Below are 25,134 nucleotides of genomic sequence, written 5' to 3' on the forward strand. Positions count from 1 at the left end.
CACAGCAGCTTTGGTTTCTAAAAGAAAACAGCGACACAAACTTTCGGGTTGAACCTTTTTTCGCTGGACCGGATCTCTGGTTCTTTTTAGTGGAGTGGTGTGTTTCTTGGAAACTGGGGGCTGCAGGCTGAGCGGGAGGTCTGAGAGCCAGTTCTGCCCCAAGTGTTTGTTTGATCTTCCAGCCCACCCACCTTCCTTGGGTTGCAGACAAGCTGGGGCGGAAGGGAGGGAGAGACAGGGGCGTCTGCAACGAGGGGACCCCACCGCTCTCTTCCCCAGAGACTCCAACTCCGAGGCGGTAGAACGCCCTTTCTCCCTGGCTTCTCTCCTAGGTGCTGTTGCAATTCCATTTCCAAGTTTTCCGCTGCTCAGCCTCTTCCGGGGAGGAGGAGAAGGGAAGAGGCATTTTCACTAGGACCCGGACGGCGGGGGTGTGTGTGTGTGGGGGGGGTCCCTGTCCCCTGTACCTTCCCAAGCTGAATAGATCCACACAAAGCTACCGGGTTTCCAGGGGAAAACAGCTGAGTCAAACCCGAGAATTCTGCTTAGGGCCCTGGTTTTAAAACCCCACAGAACTCTTTTCCTGCTCACAAGGCAAGGGGCACTGTGTTCTCGCCTTTCCTGAGGGTGACTGGGGTACCATCCTCAATCACTCGTGTAAATCATTCTTCTTAATATGATCCAGAGACTTTTCCGGGCTGTTGCAAAATAATGAGGTACCTTTGAACGTGTGTGCAACGTGTGTGCATGTGCCCGTGCCTGACTTTTCTCTCTTTCCCTCTCCTCCCTCCCCGCTTCTCTAATGCTCTTGAATTCGGGCAATACAGAAATACAGCTTAGGAACTTAAGGAGGAAATGTTTAGCCTGCAAAGACCAAGAGGATTTTCAGTTACCCCCAGAGCCTACCTTGCAAGTCAAAATCTCCAGGATGGGGAGTTGGCTCTAATTACGCACAATGAGATATCCTAGCTTGAGAAAGAGTTAATTCTTTCCCAAAGACCATAGTTGCCCTTGTCTTCTCAACCTGATTCAGAGATGTAATAAAATATGAAGCAAATTTATGATCTGTTTCAGGCATTTTATTGCTGTATTTTTAAATTCATATATTCACATATAAGAACTATGATCTGTGAATAATTTGAAATGCTATAGCAGAATGATACATTTTCAATAAAACATAACCATATCTTTATATAATTGTGGCAGATTAAAATAAAAAAGAAAAATAGATTTGTAATGTGGACCAAACTGAAAAACTAATGACAGCCATAAACTGCTAACCAACCATAAATTAACATCTTCATCAAATGCTAAAATGGTATTACTGGTTATATAAAGCAATTATTTTTTTCTCCTTATAAGTTTTAAAATAAAGTTCAAGAATATTTAAAGGAACCACTATTTACAAATGTTTCTCAGTCTTAAAGATTTCATATATTTTTTTTCAACTAGAAGAATGGTCACAATTCAAATCTGCTACCTTAACAGAGTTGTTTAAAGATGAAAATTTAGAATTAAGCATAAAAATATTTCATGGTCCAATCCCATTCTATATATTTATTCAGTTCTGGAATTACTTGTTTTCTGAAAAGACAAATAGTATCTCATTATGGGAGTGACTTGGGTCAAGTATCTAACTAGTTAAGTCATTCACTGTCTGCTCAAATAAGAATGAGAATATTTGCTATGAAAAGTCTCTGTGCAGTCCCATGCCATGCTGTCTGTGCCCTCCATTTATTAAGGCTTTGATGAAAGGAAATAATTTTCCTAGCCTGGCCTCCACAGAAACACAAAGAGCCATGAAAAAGGATGCTTTGTTTCCTGATGTTTCAGGAAGCAGGGCCAATTAATGTATCTTACCTTAATTTTCTTTTAAAGCAGCATTGTGCATAACGATAGCTAAAATACATTTTTCTCAAAAGTGTGAAATTAAAAAGAATCAATCATAGTTTAGCAAATTGCTTTTGAAGCAAATTTAGAAAAATATTTTTATGTGAGAAAAGCAATTATTTGAACGATGGAGAATGTGGTGGCACCCATCCTTTAATTATGTCTGCTACTCAGTTGTTCTTTACAGACTGTTGCCCTGGGGAATATGAGGTGGTCATCTGTAAAGGCTGATGAGTAACGGGTATCTTCAAGTTTGGTTCACTCCTAGGATGCTACCAGAGGCTACATTTTGCAAGCATTGTGTAGCCTGATCACTTCCTTCTATTTAAAGTGAAAACTCATAACTTTTCTATACATCTCAATTAGTTCCAAATATAAAGGATCTGAAAAAATAATATTTGAGTGTTCAGTCTGGAGGAAATACCACTTGCATGCTATTAACTTCCTTAAAAATTCAAAAATGATTTCAAATATTGAAAAATTCCCTTTGGCATTTATAAAACTTTGAATACAACCAAGACACGAGAAAGGGTATCAATGTATGTGAATTAATGCACCTTCTATCTGGTGAATATAATGTAACCCTTCTATTAATTACAATAAAAACATATGAAAAAAACTTTGAATACAGTAGCTCCCATTATGATGCAATCAAAGCATTTCACTTGAACATTAACTTAATAAAAGAAGCCAAACACATTTATTAGAATGTGTGAATTACTTCTCAAATAAGGATGACACACATGTAATGTTAATTATAATGGCTAGTTCTTAGAAATAAAGGTCATGTGAAATCAGTGTTTAAATTTGACTCAAAGTAAATCATTCAGAGGAATATATTTACTTGTTCTTTCCATGCCTGATTTCCCTTGTAACAACAAGTTGCTGTGACAAAGAATACTTCATGATTCAGTCTCTAAATGTTTGTTTTCTCTGCAGTCTACAGTGCATTATGGATCTCCTTATAGACACACATGTATGAATTTATAATATAAACTGTATTTCAAATAATTAATGGTAAACAATATCAAATCTTTTAAAACTACAACAGAACCATTGAGTATTTTTATCCATCTCTACCTTGGATAGAAAATTTGCATTATTAGTCATATAATCATGTCTGGTTCTAGAAAGTTTTTCTAGAACACTCAGTAAGTGTTTTGTAGGGTAAATTTAAAAGCAAAAGTAATTATTTTACAGAATATTATTTAATGAGCAATTTCTTTTAGTTAGTAAATAATGGATGCTGAGCTTACTACTTCAAATGAACAGAACATCTCCTAAAAGAGGTTAACTTCTGTTATCTGCTAGCAGGAGCACACTCAATGTATTTCTAACAGACGATAACTCGGATTCCTGTAGTACATTAATGAGTTGCAGGAGTGTTCCTAAGAAAGCCAATGTGCCAATGAATTCTGCATATACAACTAAGGAAAGAGTCTCATTTTATTTTCACTAAGTAAATTCTGTGATTTGCTTTGTTTGCTTTATAATTTCCAGTTTTATGAGTAAGTTGAATACTGCTCAAATTTTATTTAGCTTTATCCATTATCTGTAGAAAAAGAAAACTGCAAAAGATTAAAAAACACATCTAGTGAGATTTATTTCTCATTTCTTATTCTTACACATCTCCTCCACTAGATAATAGGGTTGAATAAGAATGGTAGCCCCAACAAGTTAGTCTGCTTAAAATAAACATTATACACTTAGAAATAGTTCTTGGATCTGTTCAGGATCTGCACCGAAGTAACTAAGTTAAGATTGACTGAGAGATACTATGAATACAACACAGTTTTAAGGAAAGCCTCAGAAAATAAGAAAATATGGAGAGACAGAGATGTGAGAGTATTCAGATAACAAAATCATTTTGCAAATAATTTCCTATGTATGATCAAATTTGTTGCCCAATATTCTTAGTAAGGAAATCAGACAAAGTTATTCATCTGTGTCTTAAAAGTTGATTTATTGATTTTTGTTGTAAATAAAAGAACATTAAAGATTGCATATGCAAATACTTGAACTTATTTAACATTTATATATTCACATATATCATTTTAAAAATAACAAAATCATTACCAAATATACCAGAATAATAGTTCATAGTTTACAGCATTTTTTCTGTCTAAACATTTAAAAAATATGATCATTGACATGCTATTAACTATTTTACATTATGCAGTTGAAGTTTTTAGAAATTAAAATTAACTTTCTCTAGAAAGTAGCAAAGATAAAATAAACCTTTAAGCTGAAAATAGCAAACCACTGACAGATTAACATTATGAAGTAATGATAGCTTTAGAGAAAGACTACAAATTTTATTTGATCTCTCATTATATATATACATATATATTTAAAATAATGTCAGAGGGACTATAATCTTAGAATGCTAAATTTTTCATATTTGAGTATGTGAATGTATTACCTAATAATCCACTGCTACGAAATAAAAGTTTGCATTGCTAACAAATTTAAACTGTCCTTTTTTAAGGGCAAGAACTTATTGTTTATGTACTTGTTGCTATTCTTTTAAATTAAGATTAAAACCTGGATAAACTTTTTGCTTTGATTTTTGAAGAGATTTAAGAGATTTTATTCAAATATTACTTAAATCACATTTTCAAAAAAAAAAGAACAAGTAACCAATGAACATTGTAAGCACAGAAGTTTCTTTGCTTTGGAAATATGACTCAATACTTAATGATAAAATAATATGTCCCAGAAGGACCAAAATAAGGCAAATAAATGTTCCCTATTGGTTATTTACTAATCAGAAATTAAAATATAGAATATCCAGTGTCTTCTCTGTTGTAACAATGGTTAAACTGTAGTGAGTTTAAGAATATGACAAATGTGAAGTAAACTAGACCCAAAGAAATGTAGGCTTCATGGTTTTCCTCATTTGTAATCATTAGTATATATCTTGGACTCTCCTAGCAGAGGATCACAACAGCTCAAAAGCTATGTATATATGGCCATATAGGATGAGGATAAGCCAAATGAACTCCAGGATATAAAAACAAGATTTATCTTTATGATTGTTATGAAGTTATTTCTTTTCTTTCCCCCCTTATGGTATATCTCATATTGTTACTGTATCTTACTTTGGTACCTGGAATATTGTGTATATGTTTATTTGAAATAGGGAATGGAAGGGGAAAAACAAGATGATTGGGAGGGGGTGGGGGAAGGAAAAGTGGGAGAAAAACATAGGAAGGGGTATCAATATTCAAGAAGGAATGTATCCACTACCTGATGATTGTAATTGTAACGTCTCTACACATCACCCAGACAATAAAATATAATTCTTTTAAAAAAGAAGAATATGGCAAGCTGAGTATGGGTGGCTCACATGTGTAATTCTAGCTACTCTGGAGCCTGACATCTGAGGATTGAGGTTCAAGGCCAGCTTGGGCACAAAAGTCCATGAGACTTCTCTCCAATTAACCACCAGAAAACTGGAAGTGGCCCTGTGGCTCAAATGGTAAGAATGCTAGCCTTGAGATGAAGAGCTCAGGGACAGTTACCCAGGCCCAGAGTTCAAGCCCCACACCAAGAAGGAGAAAAAAGAAAAGAATATGGCAAATTCTACCTTAGACAATATGGCATTGTAAAATCCTAACAAAGAATAAAAAGTGAATGGAACTATGTTGAGCAGTAGGAGATAAAGCCCATGGCACAAGTGTGTGTGTGTGTGTGTGTGTGTGTGTGAGAAAGTAAAGAGACAGGAACAAGAAGAGACAGACAAACAGTAACAGAAAGGGAGAAAGTGAAAGGAGAGAGCATCAAGAACTCTGGGAGAAAAACATGGGGTGGGTAACAATGTTTGACAAGAACTGTGCTCTCTACTTTACTTATGTAACTGTAGCCCCTCTGTACATCACCTCGACAATAAAAATAAATTTAAACAAGAACTCTGCAGAAAGCCAATAACTTGTAGCATCAACATATGTGGTAGATAAAATTAAAAGTAACTTTGCTTCACAGAGTTAGACTGTAGGTAAACTTGTCTATTTTGGCCTTGTATCTACAAGAAGGAAACATATAAAGGGAAAAGAGATTTCTCTTGTCTATTCACAATCACAGGGTTAAATTTTACTCCATTTAGAGCTAGAAACCATAATATGCAAGTACTACCCTCTTTGTTCCTAAATATCCAAGCCCCAAATTTTAAGTTATCTGGTAATAAGATTATGCACTCTCTGGAAAGATGAACTTTAAACTTATGTCTTAATTTTTTTTTTCCTGAGCCAGGCAAGGTGGCTCACGAATGTAACACTAGCTACTCAGGAGGCTGAGATCTAAGGATCACAGTTGGAACCTAGCCTGGATAGAAAAGTCCATGAGGCTCATATCGCCAATAAATTACTCAGAAAAAGCTGGAAAGTGGTGCTGTGGCTTAAGTGGTAGAGTGCTAGCTTCACTGAATTCAAGCCCCTGGACAGACCAAAAAGAAAATAAAAGAGAGAAAAAATCTGACTTCCAACGCTTTATAAATCATATGAAATTATATTGCATTATAAAATGCCATACTCCAAAATAATGCAAATGAACTCCAGCTCAAAAGATGAGATGAAAAAAACATTGTTATCTAGTGTCTCAGGTTTTATAAATGAAAGCACTTAGGAAAGTGTTTATTGCAATATTGACATACCTCTTACAGTTTATACTAAAGCCAAATGCTACAGTGGATGCAGAAATGATTTCAACATTTGGTCCTGTAATAAACCTAATCCTAATGTCTAGGGCAATTGCAGAATTGATGTTTTCTTATACATTAAATCTTATCAACATCTAACTTGAACATGAGAGGTCTTATATAACAAGAAATTTTATTCTATTGAGCCACAGTATACAAAGTAATAAGAAAAACATTATGGATGATTAAATATGGAAGTGAAGTCGAAACATTTAATCTGCTGCAAAACTCATTTAATGCAAACATGCCCCAGCAATATAGATATTATTGACATTATACTTGAATGGAACATTTTCATACAGTGTAGCTCACAGAAATTTAATTTCCTTTTCTGAGAATTTGGAACTTGTTAGCCTGGGTCCATTTCTAACACATTTTTCCTCCCAGAGATACACAAAATGTACTTTTACATATTAGAGAAGAATTTGAGTGACTTGAAATTCTCCCAGTGCCAAATTTATGGCTGTGAACTTGCACTTACTATACCAAATAAAAAAATTATTTTAAGTGGAAGCTTTCAAATGCTATTTTGAACTTCTCATCAAGGTAATTCTGAAGATCATTTTAATGCCACCCATTCTGCTTTAAGTTTTAGGACCATGTACAAAGCAGGACTGGCCTCAGAAAAAAATATAAATTGGCACTTCTAAAACAAATACACACCGCAATTACATTTGTAGAAAAAAAAAAAGAACAGATAAGCAAGGTTTTGACAACTGGGTTCATTCCCGAAGATTTCTTTTCCCTCTTTTTGCCTCTCTAAGCTTTTGCCTTATATCTAAAGGAAATATCAGATTCTGGATATTGAATACCGAGCAACAAGCGGCTGTGGTCTTGTCTCAAAGGCTGGTTGTCAAGTAATTCAAAATCAAAATATGTTAAAAATAAAACCAACAGAAGCTTTAATTCAGCAACAGCAAGAAATCGGCCTGGACATTTGGTGGCTCCAAACCCAAAAGGCATTATGTAGGACTTCAGCTTCTTCCCTCCTTTGAAAAAGGTGGTTTTCTTCTTCCCATCCTCGACAAAGCGGTCAAATCTAAACTCCTACAGAGAAGAACAAATGGGTTAGTTTTACTTGAAGCGAGGACTAGTGGCTTGTGCCTGTAATCTTTGTCTCTAAGCAGGCAGAGATCTGAGACTTGCCAAGGGGTTCAAAACCAGGCTGGACAAGAATGTCTGTAGACCTTTATCTCCAATTAATCCACAAAAAGCTGGAAGTGAAGGTGTGACTCAAGTGGCAGAATGCCAGCTTTGAATATAAAGGTAAGTAAGAGAGGACACTTAGGCCCAGAGTTCAAGCCCCAGTGTATTCACTCCCCACCCGTACCTCCAACACGCATGAACTGGTTTGAGTTCAGATCTAACAGATTGCCAAGTCTCTTGTCCTGTTTTCAAAGGTGTCTTTTAATTTAGCAATCTTAAGCAAAACAAAACTTGATTAAGTATAATCACATGTGAACCTAGTAAACTCACAAACCGGGTTGGGAGTTTGGCCTAGTGGTAGGGTGCTTGCAGAGCATGTACGAAGACTCAGGTTCGATTCCTTAGTACCACATATATAGAAAAAAGTTGGAACTGGTACTGTGGCTCAAGTGTAGAGCTCTAGCCTTGAGAAAAGTCCAAGTGCTTAGGCCCTGAGTTCAAGCCCCAGGACTGGCAAAAAAAAAAAGAAAAAAGAAAAAAAGAAAACTCACAAAGCTTCAAATGCTACTAGGAAATGACTTCTCCAAAAAACAAGTAAGATCTAAACACCTACGTGACTTCTTTTCCCGCTTCCTATTTCTTTTCTAGTGATTTCATTTTCTGTGGCTATCACGAAAGACTTGATACTGGGAAATTATAAAGAAACAAGGTTTGTTTTGGCTCAGGATTCTGGAGTCTAAGATGCCCAAGAATAGGTGCTTATAAGGAACTAATGCTGCCTCACATCATGATAGAGAAGAAAGGCAACTGATTATTGAATAAAAGTTACAAGCGAATTGAGGACATGTTAGACTGTCCACTGTATTTTATTTATATAGTCTGTTGTGTATAGACATATGTTATACATGAAAGCATAAAAATTATAGATATATATGTCTTGGGGCTTGAACTTGGCCTGGGCGCTGCCCCTGAGCTCTTCAGCTCAAGATTACACCCTCCCCCTTGAACCACAGTGCCACTTCTGGTTTTCGGGTGATTAACTGGAGATAAGAGTCTCATGGACTTCGTAGTGCCAGGGCTGGCTTTGAACCATGATACTCAGATCTCAGCCTCCTGAGTAGCTAGGATTACAGGCATGAGCCACTGCACCTGGCTGGCAAAGAATATTTTAAAGCAATATTCATGGTTTCAGGTATAGCTCAAGTGGTAGAGCATTTGCCTAACAAGCCTAAGGCCTAGAATTCAACTTCCAGTATATTAAAATAAAGAAACAAAGAGAAAAAAACCCAAATAACCAAAAACAATATTCAAGATCTTAAAGAAAACATATTGAATGAGAAAATAAACATGTAGAGAATGAGAAGGAATTGAATATTCATTGCTTCTGAATAGTAGCACGGGTATAATATTGAAGACTTAAAATTCAGATTAGATAAGAAGACCATTTTGTGGATAGAGAATAATTTTTATAGACATGACAGAAGATGATTGCATAAGAAAAACTCATGTTTTTCAAATACTATGTTTAGTTCAGTTCAGCTTTTTTTTTCTTTTTTTTTTTTTTTTGAGCACTTCCTTCATGGAAAACCCTGAAGTTTCAAAAGCATAAAACCTGGTCCTGGTATACTATTTGAATATGTTATGTCATATACTCAATTCATAATCTGGTTGTAAGAAACCCAATTAGACAAAAGGTACAACTCTGACTCGCTAATAATAAGCAAAATCTGCCAGTGTTTTGAAGGAATGACTAAGAAGTTGCAGTGCTGCATCTGGTTTAAAGTCCTTGTCGAGGGCAAGATGACAAAGTATAGAATTCCTTGCCATCTCCATGGTTAGCAGTCAGTTCAGTTGTAAGCAGCCTGCTTCCAAGCCCTCTTGTGAAGGCTTGTGTACATTTCTTAATTCCTCGCTCCAGGGCTTCACACAGTAGGTAACATTAATTCACAGAGGACGGTAATAAGCATGTCATGAAATTTGAAAGGTACCCCTCTGGTTTCAGTACATTAGGTATGCGGTGTCAGCATACTATGTATGGCATAACCCTTTCATAGGAAGAATGTGGCTATAAGAAGACAGTTAGAAGGGGCAGGCAGCGTGGCCGAGGGGTAAAGTGTTTGCCTAGCATGCAAGAAGCTCTGGGCTCAATTCCTCAGTACCACATACGCAGAAAAGGCTGTGGTTCAAGTGGTAGAGCACTAGACTTGAGAAAACCCAAGGACAGTGCCCAAACTCTGAGTTCAAGCCCCAGGACTAGCGAAAAAGAAGATGAAGATGATGAAGCAGAAGACAGAGACATTTAGAAGGCCTGGTTGCTACCCTATAGGTCTAAAAGTCTAAGGCTCAAGGACTTTTTAGTCCTATGTCACCTATCATGCTTCTCACAGTGCCTTGGACTTAGTAGAGTCTCCAAGCATATTTGCTACTTTGAAGTTGATTGATGGCTCATGTCTATTTCTATTTGAGATCTGAGTAAGTTTATTTGGATAAAACTAGTCTACTTCAAGAATAAGGATAATAATCAACATCAATACCGTGAGTGCTATAGTAATTTAAGGTTTTTTTAAAAGGCCTTTTAAATTCATTTATCATCTGCTAGGGCAGAATTGCTTCCAGTTAACAAGACCTTTAACTACAGAGCCTGTGGGATAATACTTTAAAGGCTCATTGCTCTTTCTCCATTCTCCGCCCTCCCCCACTTCAACATGCTGGTACTAGCTCTTGAACTCAGGGACTCACACTGTCACTTTGCTTTTTCACTCAAGGCCTGCACTTTATTACTTGAGTCACAGCTCAGTTGTAACGTTTGCTTCTTAATTAGGGACAGGAGTCTCATAGATCTGTAGGCCTGGATTGACTTTGAATAATGATCCTCAGATCTCAGTTTCCTGAGTAGTCAGGAATACAGGTGTGAGCCACCAGAGCCTGGATGGCTGTGCTTCTTTACATGAGGCAGTAGCACAGTGATTACACATTGCCTCCTTAAAGACACTCCTTATTCCATTGTCCAGTAATGTAGCCAGACCTTTCTTTATCCCTTAGCCCTTCTAGATCTAGAAAAATGAACAAGTCTAGTTTCCATAGTTCCAGTTCATTGCAATTTGGCAAAAATAAAAGATCATTCACTTCTGATTATTTGACAGTCATTTTCATGATTTCTAGACAATAACAGATGTAAATTTGAGGAAGACCTCAGAAATAGTTTTAATAACCATACTTTTTCCTTATTAGGTAAGAGATTATTGGTGCTTCCTGGAGAAGCTTGTAAAGTTCTAAGAGAAGGAAGATTCAAGAGGAGTTGTTTCCCGTGCTCTTATTCACTGTTCACTTCACTTTGCCAGTATGTTTTCACACATAGGTAAAAAGCCACAAAAATGGTGACAATAAGCTAAAAAATCAATATTCAGAAAAATAACTATAACACAGAAGTAACATATTGGTAACCTGCAAGAAAATTAGATCTCAAACTTCTTTCTTTCTTTTTTTCTTTCTTTCTTCCTTCCTTCCTTCCTTCCTTCCTTCCTTCCTTCCTTCCTTCCTATTTTTGGCAATATTGGGATTTGAAATCAGAGCTTCATAGTTAGTAAGAGTGGCACTGTACTACTTGGGCCATGCATCCAGCCCAATTTTTTGATGGATATTTTGAAGATGGAGTCTAGAAAACTTTTCCACTAAGGCTGACCTGAAACCATGACCCTCCAGATCTTAGTCTCCTAAGTAACTACAATTATTGGCTTGAATCACAAGCATCCTACAACTGCATTTATAGATATTATTTGGCCATTTTATTACCAGTACCTATTTGAGTATTATCTGTCCTGATTTAAAGCTTTAAGGACACTATATTTGTATTTTTGGTCTATTCATCCATTCAGCATTCCCTATTTAATCAACTTTCATGGACAGCACCTCTCCTGCACAGAAGACATTGATTGAAGCATGTATACAGCACCAGAGTGCAAACACAGATGACAGCATGTGGAATGGAAAGTTCCCACGAAGTGGATGGGATTCAGGGATACCATCAAATAATAGATGATTAAAGGTGGTTTCATTGGAGTAATTTGGACCTGGATGAGTGAAAATAAAGCCATTTCAGGAATAGAGATGCAAGTGCCAAAGCCATGGAGTGTGAAGGAAAATCATAAGCTGTAGTGGAGTGCAAGATTCTAGAGTTGTTTAGAGCTCTAACATTTAGAAACCAAGCCTCCTAAGGCTGGGAGAAATGATGATCTGCTAAGGTGCTCAGCACTGTGTCCTCCAAGAATATCTGCAACTGTATTTTTAGTTAGTCTTCTACATACTTTTGCCCAAATAGCTGTATATAAGGCTTTATCATTCCATTCAAAGTCTATGGGGCACAAGTCAGGAACACAAGGCTCTGATAAGTACTTGGGCTAGAGTTCCCAAAGACAAATAGCCCAGGTTAGGGTTTTCCAGATTTTTCTTTTCTTCTTACTGTTAGTACATGTTTTGGAGATGGGGCATCTAATAAGTGAATATTGCTAAGAATTAGAGAAATGCGTGCCTGACTTGTATGTGATCATTCACTCTTTACAGAATGAATACTCAGAGCAGGCCAAATCATACAACTGTGACTCCAAATTGTATCTTTTCTTTTATGCTATATCAACATCTCACATTTTATTTTAGGAAAACAATGCTGTGACAGAAATTTAGCTAGTTTATTCTAACAGTAGTGTAGTATGATTGTTAATGTCAAATCTACTACATAATTGAGAGCATTTAGCCATCTAAGTGAGAGCTACCCTAATGATGCTAAATCAGTATTTGCAGTACTACAATGTTTTTGTTTTTGCCTGAGAGTTAGAAGCAAATGCTTCTGGTTACTATTCAGATTTGTCAATTTATTATGTAACGTTTGGGTATTGTCACTTAGGAAACTTGCCATGGTGCTGCTGGTGGGAACATAAATGAAAATATTTACAAAATTATTTTTTTGGTCATGGGGCTTGAACTCAGGGCCTGGGTGTTGTCTCTGAGCCTTTCCAGTCAAGACTAGCACTCTATCTCTTTACTTCCTCTTTCCCTGTGGTTAATCGAAGATAAGAGTCTCACCGACCTTCCTGCCACTGCTTGTTTGAAATCACAATCCTCACATTTCAGCTAGGATTCTAGGCATGAGCCAGCAGTGCTCTTCCAGGCATGAGCCACCAGCAACCAGAAAAAAAGTTTACAACTTTTTTTAACTTAAAAATTCCCTTAGCCAGGCACTGGTGGCTCAAGCCTATAATCCTAGCTACACAAGAGGATTGAGGTTCAATGCCAGCCTGGGTGCAAAAGTCAGTAAGACTCTTATCTCCAGTTAACCACTCCAAAACTGGAAGTGTTGGCTGTGGCTCAAATGGTAGAATGTTAATCTTGAGCTTGAAAAGCTCAGGGACAGCACCCAGGCCCAGAGTTCAAGCCCAACGTCCCCCCCCCCCCAAATAAAAAGTTCCTTAACTTCTAAGTCAAGCTGTTTTTTTTTTAATTTTTCTTTATTATGGGGATACAGAAAGGTAAGAAGCAGGATGAAGACAAGAAGCAGTTACATAAAGAGGATAGGGTGATGTGGTAAGTATATGTTGAGCTTTGCAGATAAATAGTGGTTTAATTACCATGAGATGACTAGATATAATTACAATGAAAATAGTGAGTACAAGTATGGTCAAATGACAAATTATAGTTACAAAGGAAACTTTTAAAATGTAAAAGCTTTTTTCAGATATTAGCTGTTTATTTGCCTTATTTATTGGCTATTAGTAAGTGGAATTTTTTGCCATTGTGAATGTGAAATCTTGTCTGCAGAACATTCAACAATAATGTTGCTAAGAATATTTATACTGTTGCCATCATTATTTGATAATGCTTCTCGTGAAAGGTATAGAAACCAAACACACTTCCTCTACTCTTAGACATTTGCTTTGCTGATTAAATATATGCAAATCACATTATTGTAGTCTAGTCTACTTATTTGCCAAATTCAGTTGGGCTGCAAAACATCTGTCCTAGGAACTGAGCTTAAAGTAGCCCAGCTTTGTAATGCTCAAAAAGGACCACAGAAATTTCCTTCTGCGAAAAAAGAAGACAGTACACAGGCAAAGATGGTGACAGTGTTAGCCAGTGGATTTTGTGAGAAGCGCAGGCAGAATGCGGCTGCCCTCCTTTTGCATGCAGGTGGCGCTCTCTTACGTGGTATTAGGGGATGAGCCAGGGGGGATTAATTCCCAGCCTTTGATGTTCATCAACTTGAGCTTCAGAAGAAAATATATGAGAAGATGATACAATTACCCTCAGACCTTCACCCATGAGCTGTGGCATTGACATCTCAAGTTCATAATGCTATACTAATTGATCTAGCCAGGGTGCCTACCACTGATTTAAAAAAGGAGTATTTGGGTTGAACTTTAGTGATGATGTTATTTAAACCAACACTATTTTGGAAATGTTCCGCAAAATGTAGTAGTTGAATGTTATTCATTTTCTATCCAGCCATTCAGTGGTTTTTAATTCTCTTCCAACAGTACCTAATTTGGGGGCCAACTTATAGATGGCTAAGGTACAATGCCCATTTCATCTTGAGCCTTACTTTTACATTTTATTTACAGATTACACTGTCTTTCAAAGATAGATCTTTAGGACACACATCAGCTTTTTTTTTTTAAGGGCAAAGGCAAACTTCCTATCACAAGGAAGGAAAATGCACCATCAAGTTGTTTCAAATACTGCCTCTATCAAGATGAAGAGGGAGAGGGAGAGGAGGGGGACAGGGGGAGAGGGAAAAGAGAGGGAGAGGGGAGAGAGAGAGAGAGAGAGAGAGAGAGAGAGAGAGAGAGAGAGAGAGAGAGAGAGAGAGAGAGAGAGAGAGACAGAGACAGAGACAGAGACAGAGACACAGAGAGACACAGAGAGAGAGAATGAAAAGAGGGAAGCGTTTCCACAACCTAAGAAGTAGCAGTGCCTGGTTTGATGCTTATGTACCTCTGGAGCTTCAAAAACTTCAGCATCATTATGTAGCATTGGAGGAAAAATGGCTATCAGTTCTCCCTTCCGTAGATAGTAGTCACTGGTGTCAGAACTGATCATCAAATCCTCTTCAATAATACGAAATGCACCCGAATGTGACGACAGTCGGAAGACCTCAAAAACGATGCTCTCTGAAGGAAATAAATAATAGCTTACTGAAAAATGAATATGAATGAAACATATTCTCAATTGAGAACTAAAATTCATTACCAATAGACTTGATTAAAGAGGAAACAATGTCTTCATCACAAACACTGGATATCATGAAAAAGCCAACAGTGGCTCTTAAGGGTAAGGGGGTTGGGGCACTACAAAACAGGTAGGGCTCATTTGACAGGTAGGAGGAAGCCATATTGTCTTGAATATGATTTTTCTTTTTTTCTTTTATTTTTTTTAATAGAGGGGTTACAGTTACATTTGCCAGGTAGCAGGTGTATTACTTCTCACACATTGATACCCCTTCTCATGTTTTTTGTCCCCATTTCCTCCCTCAACCCGCTCCCAATAATCTTATTACCCACTTCCCTTCCTTATTTCAAATAAACATATATACAATATACCAGGTAACAAAGTCTGATACAGTAACAACATGAGATTAGCCAAAGGGCAACAAAAGACAAGAGAAATAACATAATATATTAAGAACAGCAATCACACAAGATAAAACTCTTGTTTCCATATCCTAGAGTTCCTTTCATTTAGTCTCATCCTATATGACCTATGTATCTAGGTTTTGCACTATTGTAATCCTTTGCTAGGAGAGTCCTAGACATGTACTAATTATTAAAAATGAGGGAAACCATTGAACCTATCGATGTTCCTTTGGGTCTGGCTTAATTCACTTAATATGAATGACTTTTTCCCAGTCTTTCCATTTCCTTACAAATGGGTTGATGTCATTCTTTCTGATGGCAGCATAGAATTCCATTGTGCATAAATACCACATCTTGCTGATGCAATCATCTTTTGAGGGGCATCTGGGTTGGTTCCATATTTTTGCTATGGTAAATAATGCTGCAATGAATACCATTGTGCTAGTTGCTTTAGTATGTCCTTCTTTCTGGATGTTTGGGAAAACGCCAAGTAGTGGAACTGCTGGGTCATAGGGGAGCTCTATGTTTGGTCTTTTGAGGAATCACCATACTGCTTTCCATAGTGGTTGAACGAGTTTATACTCCCACCAACAGTGTAGTAGCTTGGTCATGACTTTTCTAAGGGGGAGTGGTATATAGGAAGTAATGCTATGTTAGAGGTATCCATTTATATACAAACCATATCCTACTTAGAGTACACTTGAATTACCTCGCCAACCTATGGAGCAGGAATGCCTTTCAAGCCAGTCTTAATCATTTAATAACCACTGAGGCAGTTCATAATAAAGAAAGTGTAGTTGTGCATTCTGAGACAGCTTGACACTTAAATTTCTTTCAGGCTAGCTGTAAATAAAGTGTGAGTCAGCATTTTCTGGAAAAATTTCAAGAGGAGAATACTTTTTAATAGGATCCAAAAGAAATCCACATTTTCCTTAGCATCTGCCCCCATCATTCCCAAGAAGATTCCAGAAGCTGAATGTCCTTGCTTTCCCAGTGGCCTTCACCTTTTGCTCCTAGCACGACAGATTTTATGGCTAATTTCCGGCAATTTATCCTGGCAGTTTGAGGGGGAATTCCTTTGGGAATAATATGCATAATTTGCATAAATCATTCTGATAGCATGCATATCAGCGTGGAGCTCCTGTCTAGGTCTGCATCTCTCCTTTCATAATCAAAAGTGACTATGTTTTCACCACCGTGAATGGGTCCTAGAATATAAAGCTTGACTCTTTCTAATCAACAATCTGGAAAGAACTACAAATGCAGGGCCCCCTTTTACACGATAACAAATGGCTGTGTTTATGCCTTACAACTTAGAAGTAACACACACACACACACACACACACACACACACACACACACACACACAGAACCTGGTGCTCAGGAAAATTCTGACACATCAAGTATTTAATTATTAGGTTATTAAAGGCAGGGTCCTCGGTGAGGATTTGCATTTGTCAAAAAAAATACATATTACTTCCATAAAATTTAAATCTACACAAGATGAGGCGTGGGGGTGGGGGTGGAAAATGGGGACCAAAACAATGAGAAAGGGAATCAATATTTCTGAAGCAGTATACCTTCTATCTGGTGAATATAATGTAAACCTTCTAATTAATTACAATAAAATTATATGAAAAAATTTATATCTATGTGTAGCTGCCATAGGGGTAGGAGTAGCTTTGTGTGTCTTCTCCCAGGAGTTTTTTTTTTCCTTAAGCATGCATTTGTCTAAAGAAATGAGGCTGCGGTCAGCTCTGGGTTGGAAACAGGATGATTCAATGTGACGTCCAGTGAGACTGTGCATATTCTCTTGGACTGCCTTAGTTATTATAATCAGGCAGAGTCAAATCGGTTTGCTGGGGATGAGGCCAGATAAGAACTTTGGTTTTGGAACATGGATCCACAGCAGATAGCCACAAGGCACCTGACAGGGCAGATTTCAGCTGGCAGGACAGCAATGGCCAACATTTCTATGGTGAAAAAGCAACGGTCGCCTTTCCATGTACTGCTGCTGGCTCTGGTGGACCAACAAAGGAGAGCATCATTTTAGCTTGTGGTGTGAAATGGTAGCTGACATATGTAGCAATGCTGTTCACCCAACAAGTCCAGTAGGGGTGTGGGAAGAAGCTAATGCAAATGCAAAATAATGATGGGGTGGTGACTGTGACAGGGCAGGCGTTTCACAATCCAAATAACATAGTCACATCTGATTGGCCAGTGTGCTCTTGGGAAACATGGCAGCTTGTTGCCCACTGCAGTATCATAAATGACAATTGGGCAAGCATATCTTATGCAGAAGTTAATCACAATAATGGAACTCAAAGTGTGGCTCAGCAGTCAGATCGTAAGTGACAAATCTGTTTTACCTTCCAGTACCAGTTATGTGTGCAAGACGGGGTTGGCTCTTGCTCTGAGCAATCATGCCGATAATCATTAGGTGACAAAAGTAATGAGTTGCATTATTATCAACAATGGAGAGTTGAGCTTAGGGGCTCTGGAATACAACACAAAAGCCAGCAGCTTTTCCCACCAGTCCCAGCCCCAATATGAGAGAGGGCAGAGCTATATGTTGTGAAGAATGACACACTGCACAATAAAACACACACACACACACACACACACACACACACACACATACACACACTGCAGCCTCTACTTGTAGTTGTCATAGTTGAGCAGACACCAGCCAGTGCCACTGACAGACCAGCTGGGCCCTGGGAGAGCTTCCATGCTACACCAGGAGGTACAGTAAATTATCCTGCACGGTAGAGCAACATCTGTTTCTGTGCTAGTGCCGAACAAACAAGGCAATTTAAAACATACCAAGGGATAACCAAGCAACAAATGAACATGACCCTCATTTTTCCCCCTTCTCACACACGATATGTTAAACTTCAATGTGCGAGCATTCCATGAAAGAGAAGCCAGGCTTTTTATTTGATAAGGTGTTGTCAGAGAGATTTTTGCATATTTCCAAAATGGAAAGAAAAAGCTTATAGTATTGTTATTCTTAGAATCTCCCTCCCCCCTGAGCCTCTATCTTCATTTCTTTTATACCAAAGCTAGCACTCAGTTCTCAATTTGCTCTAGAATTAAAAAAAACTTTCCATATACTTATAAATATTCAGTCTTTAAACCTAATTTGCTATACTTAGTTCACATGCCTTCAAGCATTTGTCTTCCAATTTCCACTGAATAAATGCGTACTAATGAGAACTAGAGCAAGCTGCTAAGGCAAAGCTGGGTGACTTGGGTCTGGCCTGCCACCAGCTTGTGATAGGCGGGCAAATTGAGTTAAAATGAAAAGTCTTGTCAGCTGAAATTCAACATGGTAGCCAAACAGCTAGCTGTCAATCATACAGCCCAAACAAGGAACTGCAGGTAATAAAAGGTCACTGTGAGTCGTTACTGCACTTGGCGTTCACATAGAAGTTAATTTTAATTAAACATGATTTCTATCTGTGTTTTACAAAACTTACTGTGCATAATAGTTCATTAATTTATGCTAATATTTAGTGGATATTAGAACCATTCGCATTATTTGAAGGCATTGTAGAAAAATGGCTATCAAGAATGCAAATATGTTGGGATAAACTTTACACCCAGCAATGGAAGGTGCCCACAGACTGTAACTGATTAGGGCTTTTTTTTTTTAAATCAAGAATTGGGTTTCCCTAACTAATATCCACAAGAAAATTGGATCACAAAATTCCCACAGTGAATGAGCACTTCTGAGCCTCAACTATCAGCATCACCTGGCTAGGAAAGACTTTTTCTCTTTTCAGAAAATGAAGCTAATTTGGTTAAATGTTCCATCTGAGCAAAGGGCCAGGGAAGTCTTGAACTTCTCCATAACTGAGGAAAACAGTCAATGAAAAGATATACTGGTAGGCAAAAAGGTAAATACGCTTTCCCTTTTGTCCATAGATCTCAATTCTGCCTGGAATAATTGACAGAGGATTCTCATTTGCACAGTTAAAGTGAAAAGCGGATCATGACTATCAATAATGCATGGAACAATGCAAACACAAATAAGCACACCCGGGTTTTTGCCTCACACTTAGGCCATGTCTCTGTCTGTGGAATGAACGTACTGTGACATGACCAGGCTGTTAATTTGGGTCATCTTAATGATTGGTGCAGGCTGGCATTCCATCTGATTAGCTATGGCGATCAGTGGATAGCTGGGATGGCTGGAATGAAATGAGAAACCAGGCCCTGATGCAGTCATTGGGGCCTGAACATGTGGACAGTGTTAAAGAAAAGGTCGATGGGAAAGGAGAAAGAGGAAGATGGTGTGCTCCAGAAAGTGTGATGAAATGAAGTGTGGCTCACAAAGTGTATCTCTAGACACATGACAAAGTAAATAAGAAATTGTTATACTTTGAAGCAAAAAAAGAAATTCACAATTTTTTTGGCTCAACAAAACCCTATTTGAAAGGGTCAAAATATAACTGTGAATTGGTACAAATTGTTTACCTTTGCTTTGCTATTCAGACATAACCTCTAGTGCACTGCTAAGCATATAAATATAGAGCCAACATGTATATACTCAGGAAGCATTTGCTAAGGCCCTACTGTGCTCACAGCATTTGGGCCTATGCTGCTGTCTGTAAGGGGACTCGAACATATGAATTTGATCTTCATGCATAGAGCGATCTGGGAATTTCAAGGTCAGAAGGTGCATATAAATAAGACTTCTCCCAACATCCCACTTAAGATACTGAAGAATTTCGTTTTAAAATTTAATTTGAGGGCCTAGGAGCATGGCCTTGTGGTAGAGTGCTTGCCTAGCATGCACTAAGCCCTGGGTTTGATTACCCGGTATTACATACACAGAAAAAGTCGCTAGCCTTGAGAAAGCTCAAGGACAGTGCCCAGGCCCTGAGTTTAAGCCCCAGGACTGGCAAAAAATTATTTTAATAATGGCAAATAAAAATCATAACTTTTTCACATACAAAATGATGCTGTCCACACAGTGTGGAGTGGCTCTATCAGTCTCATTATTGTAGGCATTATCTCACATCTTCACCAGTTATTTGTCACAAAAAGCTTAAAACATCATTCACCAAATTAATATTGTGTAACTTACTGTCTCTTCTTCCTCCCTTTCTTTTCTCTATTCCTTTCTGCATTCCTTAAAAATGTTATGCATTTCCTATTTGTGTGTCATACATAATGCTATTGTCTTCTAACATGTCAAAAAAGAAGTCAACTACAAGAAAAAAAAGTCAACTGCTTCGTATGCCTCTTAAAAATGTCCTAGAATTGAATGTGCTATTTGTCTTGGATGAGTAAAGAGGAACTCTTTTTCTGTGTCCCAAACAAAATTTTCTGTGCTCCCTATGTACATTTAGTAATGTTTTATGGGAGCAGAAAAGGAATAGAATTTTCAAAATAGTGTCTCTACTGACTCCTTTTAAACTTTCTGACATCCCATAGTTTCTCAGCACTCAATCTCAAAACCAATGGAATCAGATCCACTAAAACCTTTAAATTAGTGGTTTTGAACTTGGCTGCCTCTTCATCCAGGGAGATTTTCAAGCTATCTAACCTTACCTCAGAACAATGCAATCAGGACCAGGGATGCCAGGGATGAGAAATTTGTAATCTCTCTAGACAAGAAAACAAAGGCTGAGAAACATCACCTTGAGCCCATTTTCTACAAAGCCTCCCATTTCTTCATTCTATGCCCTTGCAGTTATTTTTTTATAGATAGAATAATTGGCTACTACAACTGGCATTAGAGTTCCATTTCAATTAGCATGTTTCTTCTTGCTTGGTCTTAGTTAAATGCTACAGTGAAAATGATGAACATCCAAATCAATATTTTTAACTTAAAAAACCCAACTTTTATTTTTTTGTACAACATAAAAATCTCAGTACCTCCATGCCTGAGTTTCTGATGTACTCTTTGGAAAAAGAGATATTTTTTTCCCCCATCTCCAGTTTGAAGGGCCTCACACATGGTTAGGGATGGAAGTTGATAGGAGAATGCTGGTTTATCATATACAGGAATCTGGATTTTATCTTTTGTACACATAAAAAATATCCCTATCAGGAATATAATTTATATTTCATTTATTTCCTCTTCAGAAGAGAGGACTTTAGGCAGCTTCACAATAATCTGAATTAGTTAAGCTATCAAGTTTACAAATACACAGTCATTTATAATATTGAATGATTACTTTTCCAAATAATTGACAAAATCATGACAATCATCACAGAAATGTAGAATGGTAGGAACAAATGAAATTGTTGAGGTGGGCGACACAAAGGAACTCTATCATCTTTGTGACTTTTCTGCATCAAGCTATTCTAAAGTGAAAGCTTTACTTTTATTTTAACAAACATCAGCAATGTTCTAATGTGGAACTCTAGCTTTTTTTTTTTCATTTACACCACGAAAGTTGCATTCTGTTCATAGGCCACTGATGACTCATAAGTAGCACTCCTGGTGTTATGGCAGTATGGAACTCTAGCTTTATCCTTAACCACAAAATCTGAGGATTTGAGAGACAGTGATAAGAAGCATCTTGTAAAAAGTATTGGTCAAAATCTCTGATGTACTTTTTAGAGCAATTTTGCCTGAGGTGCCAATGATTGCTGTATTGCCTTGAAGTCAGACAGGTTTGGCATTAACTTTTAAGTGTGTTATTCAACTGTGTGGTTTGGATTATCTAATCTTTTTGAACCCCATTATCCAAGAATTAGGACAAAATACTCATAATTGATATTAATATGAGGCTAGGCCATAGTTCAGGAATAAAATGCTTATCAAGTATATTCGAGTCACTTCATTCAATCCTTAGCACAGTAAAAATGAAATAAACACAAACATGATTTTCCATAATATCTTATCCTGAAGTTACGGATAATTTATCTTGATGTAGCTCATATTTCCAGTATTGTTTTGCATACCATGGTTGGCTTTGCCTAATCTAAATAGAATTTTCTCCTCTCTTTCATTTGGGATAAGGAAAAAAAAGATTTGGGGTCAGACAGGTTTGAGGAGAAAGATGTGGCTGTGGCCAGAAAATCTGAGTGAAAATTCATGCCTCTCACCCTTTACTACTTCCATACCCTTAGTTAGGCAAGTGATTTAACACCATACCTACTTTCTTATATGTAGAAAATAATAGCAGAAACACTTATTTTTGCAACGGTCAAATTCAGAATATACCACTGAAGACAAATAGAGGATTGAAATTTACCTCAGCTTTTCAGGAGTTATGATTAATTTTTCCCAATGTTTTTACTAAGGTGATAACATCTTTTCTCTAATAATGCATGGGTAGGTTTGGATATGATGCTTGTTTGGTTCATAAAATATCAAAAAAGAAAAACAGTAAGTCTAATATGGAGTTTGCAGGGATGTTATCTGGGTTGAATATCATTTTGGTGAAAATCTTTACTGAATCTCTCTTCTGTACTATTATATTGCTTACATACTTTAATCAGGTATCTTATAAGAAATAATAGACATTAAATTATTAGCTACCAATTTATCAAAAATTTCATTGTACAGCATTGCTCTTGCATCAACATTTAGCTTATCTTCATCTTTCTGGGTCTCCATTTTCTTTTTCCTTGACCTATACTTGAAATCCAAAGTTCTAAAGCATGTCTCATCCCAGCTCTTATTTCTAGAAAAATTGTATTTTTTTTTCTTTTCATTTTTGGTACTGGGAATCAAACCCAAGATGTTGAACTTGCTGGGCAAGCACTTTGCCACTGAGCTACATCCCAGCCAAAAATTGATACTTTAAAACAGGTTTCTTTAATATTTCCAAACTCCCTTTCTATAGTCATCTTTCCTATTTGAATTTTTAGCTCCAACTACCAGTTATTCAAACCTTATTATACTTATTTAAATTTAATCACAGAGATCTAGTGTAAACATGAATAGGTACACCATTTTAATGAAGCCACAATAAACAGAATCTTCACTTAACAAGACACATGAAGTATATATATAAAAAAAAACTAATGTTTTCTTTATCTGAAAGGAAAGAGCAGATTGATTTTAAAGAGAGAGTCTCAAGACTGATAAAAGCCCAAATTTCTCATAACCTCCTGTAACAAATGATTACTTTGAATTACTTTACAGACTATGGCATCCTTACTCCCTTCTCAATGATGCTTCATTGTCAAAGTGTGCTGGCATGCAAATCTCTGCATAAAGAACAATCTCTTGTGTTATATTAATATAAAACAACTTCTGGGCTAGGAGTTTGGCCTAGTGGTAGAGTGCATACATGAAGACACTGGTTTGATTCTTTGGTACCACATACATAGAAAAAAAGCTGGAAGTAGTTCTGTGGCTCAAGTAGTAGAGCTCTAGACTTGAGAAAGCCCATGGACAATGTTCAGGCCCTGAATTCAAGCCCTGGGACTGGCAAAAACCCAAACCAAAAACAAACTTCCTAGTTAAAAAAATGCAGCATTCATTTTAGCATTGTGATAGTTTCTCTCATAATGATAAAAATTCACAACCCCCTTTTAAAAAGGAGATTGTATCAAAAATACATTCACTTCTTTCATAAAGAGATGAGAAGGAATAGCACATATCTTGTCATACACTGTAGATACCTTGTCTGACTTTTGTTTTTCCACATTACAGTGCATGTTCCTTCAGCACAAAGAAATAGTCATGTTTGTACTATGACTAAGTGCAAAGCTTACTTGTGTAATTGACTCAAAAATGTATTTAAAATATATATACGTATACACATATGCACATATACATATATACATATATACATATGTATATATATATCCCAAAAGACAGCGAGCTTCGTTTTCATAATAAACAGCACTGGCCTCTGCTGGTGACAGAGATCACAATGAGGCTTTCTGGCTGCTGGCTCTTGTGGATCTCAGCTCACAGGGGATTTTTGTGGCTCTGTGATTCATGGATTGGTCTAACAACGCTGTAAATATATAAGGGCTACAAGAATGTCCAAATGAAAGGAAAACTATGGATTCAAACAGATCCAAATTATTAGCCTTACACTTTGCTATTTCTTCTGATCAAATTAATTCACTTTTGTTTTAAAAAATTAGTAAAAAATGATCTTTTTTTCCGTAACAAGGAGTTGAGAGAGAGAAAAAAATTGATACATTTTTAGAGTAATGCTTGCAGAGTACAAAGACATATTCCTAAAAGGTTATTTGTATTACTTCCTGGCATATACATAGTCTTAAGAAAATACAATGGAACGTATATGTTTTTATATGGAAAATTCAGCCTATTTCTTCACAGACACTATAAATAATTCTGTTCAGAAAAGTACTATATATCCAAATGGAGGCAACTACCCTGATTTTATGTAAGTTTTTTGTATTTGCTCCTTAAAAATTCCTCAAAAAATAAAGTAATATTTAGCTTTTAATAATATTCAAATTATTTTAATTCTTCATACAAGTATAAAATATGTGAAACACAATAAACTACAAAGTGACACATTTTTATTTAATGATCGAGGTACACTTTTTGCCACCGTCTCTGACACTCTTGAGTCTTAGTGTAACTAGTGGGAGCAATTTATATAGCATTCTCCTCAATGTCAACTGGTGGTAAACTATGGCCAATATTGAGAAAGCCTTGGCTCGCAGAAGTTGCCAGTGAAGAAACCAGAATATATTTAAGAGATAAAAAATGAAGGCCATGGGGACCATGACATGAGAAAGGGTATCAATGTATGTGAAGTAATGCACCTTCTATCTGGTGAATATAATGTAACCCTTCTATTAATTACAATAAAAAATACATGA

The 25,134-nt window shown here is 37.0% G+C and overlaps 1 protein-coding gene across 1 annotated transcript in view; it reads right to left on the minus strand.

Annotated features, from left to right (window-relative positions):
• Nucleotides 1-3,845: 3,845 nt before the first annotated feature.
• The window catches only part of Cyp7b1 (cytochrome P450 family 7 subfamily B member 1), a 92,252-nt gene continuing 70,963 nt past the window's right edge, over nucleotides 3,846-25,134 (minus strand). The window contains exons 8-9 of the mRNA XM_090339672.1: nucleotides 14,717-14,892; nucleotides 3,846-7,633 (exon numbers count right to left, since the gene is read on the minus strand). Coding sequence (XP_090195798.1) covers nucleotides 7,346-7,633; nucleotides 14,717-14,892 — 464 coding nt within the window. The 3' untranslated portion in view covers nucleotides 3,846-7,345. The remainder of the gene's footprint in view (nucleotides 7,634-14,716; nucleotides 14,893-25,134) is intronic.

Source organism: Megascapheus bottae, chromosome 9 (assembly GCF_031878675.1).
Source record: "Megascapheus bottae isolate mThoBot1 chromosome 9, mThoBot2.hap1, whole genome shotgun sequence".
Taxonomy (NCBI): domain Eukaryota; kingdom Metazoa; phylum Chordata; class Mammalia; order Rodentia; family Geomyidae; genus Megascapheus; species Megascapheus bottae.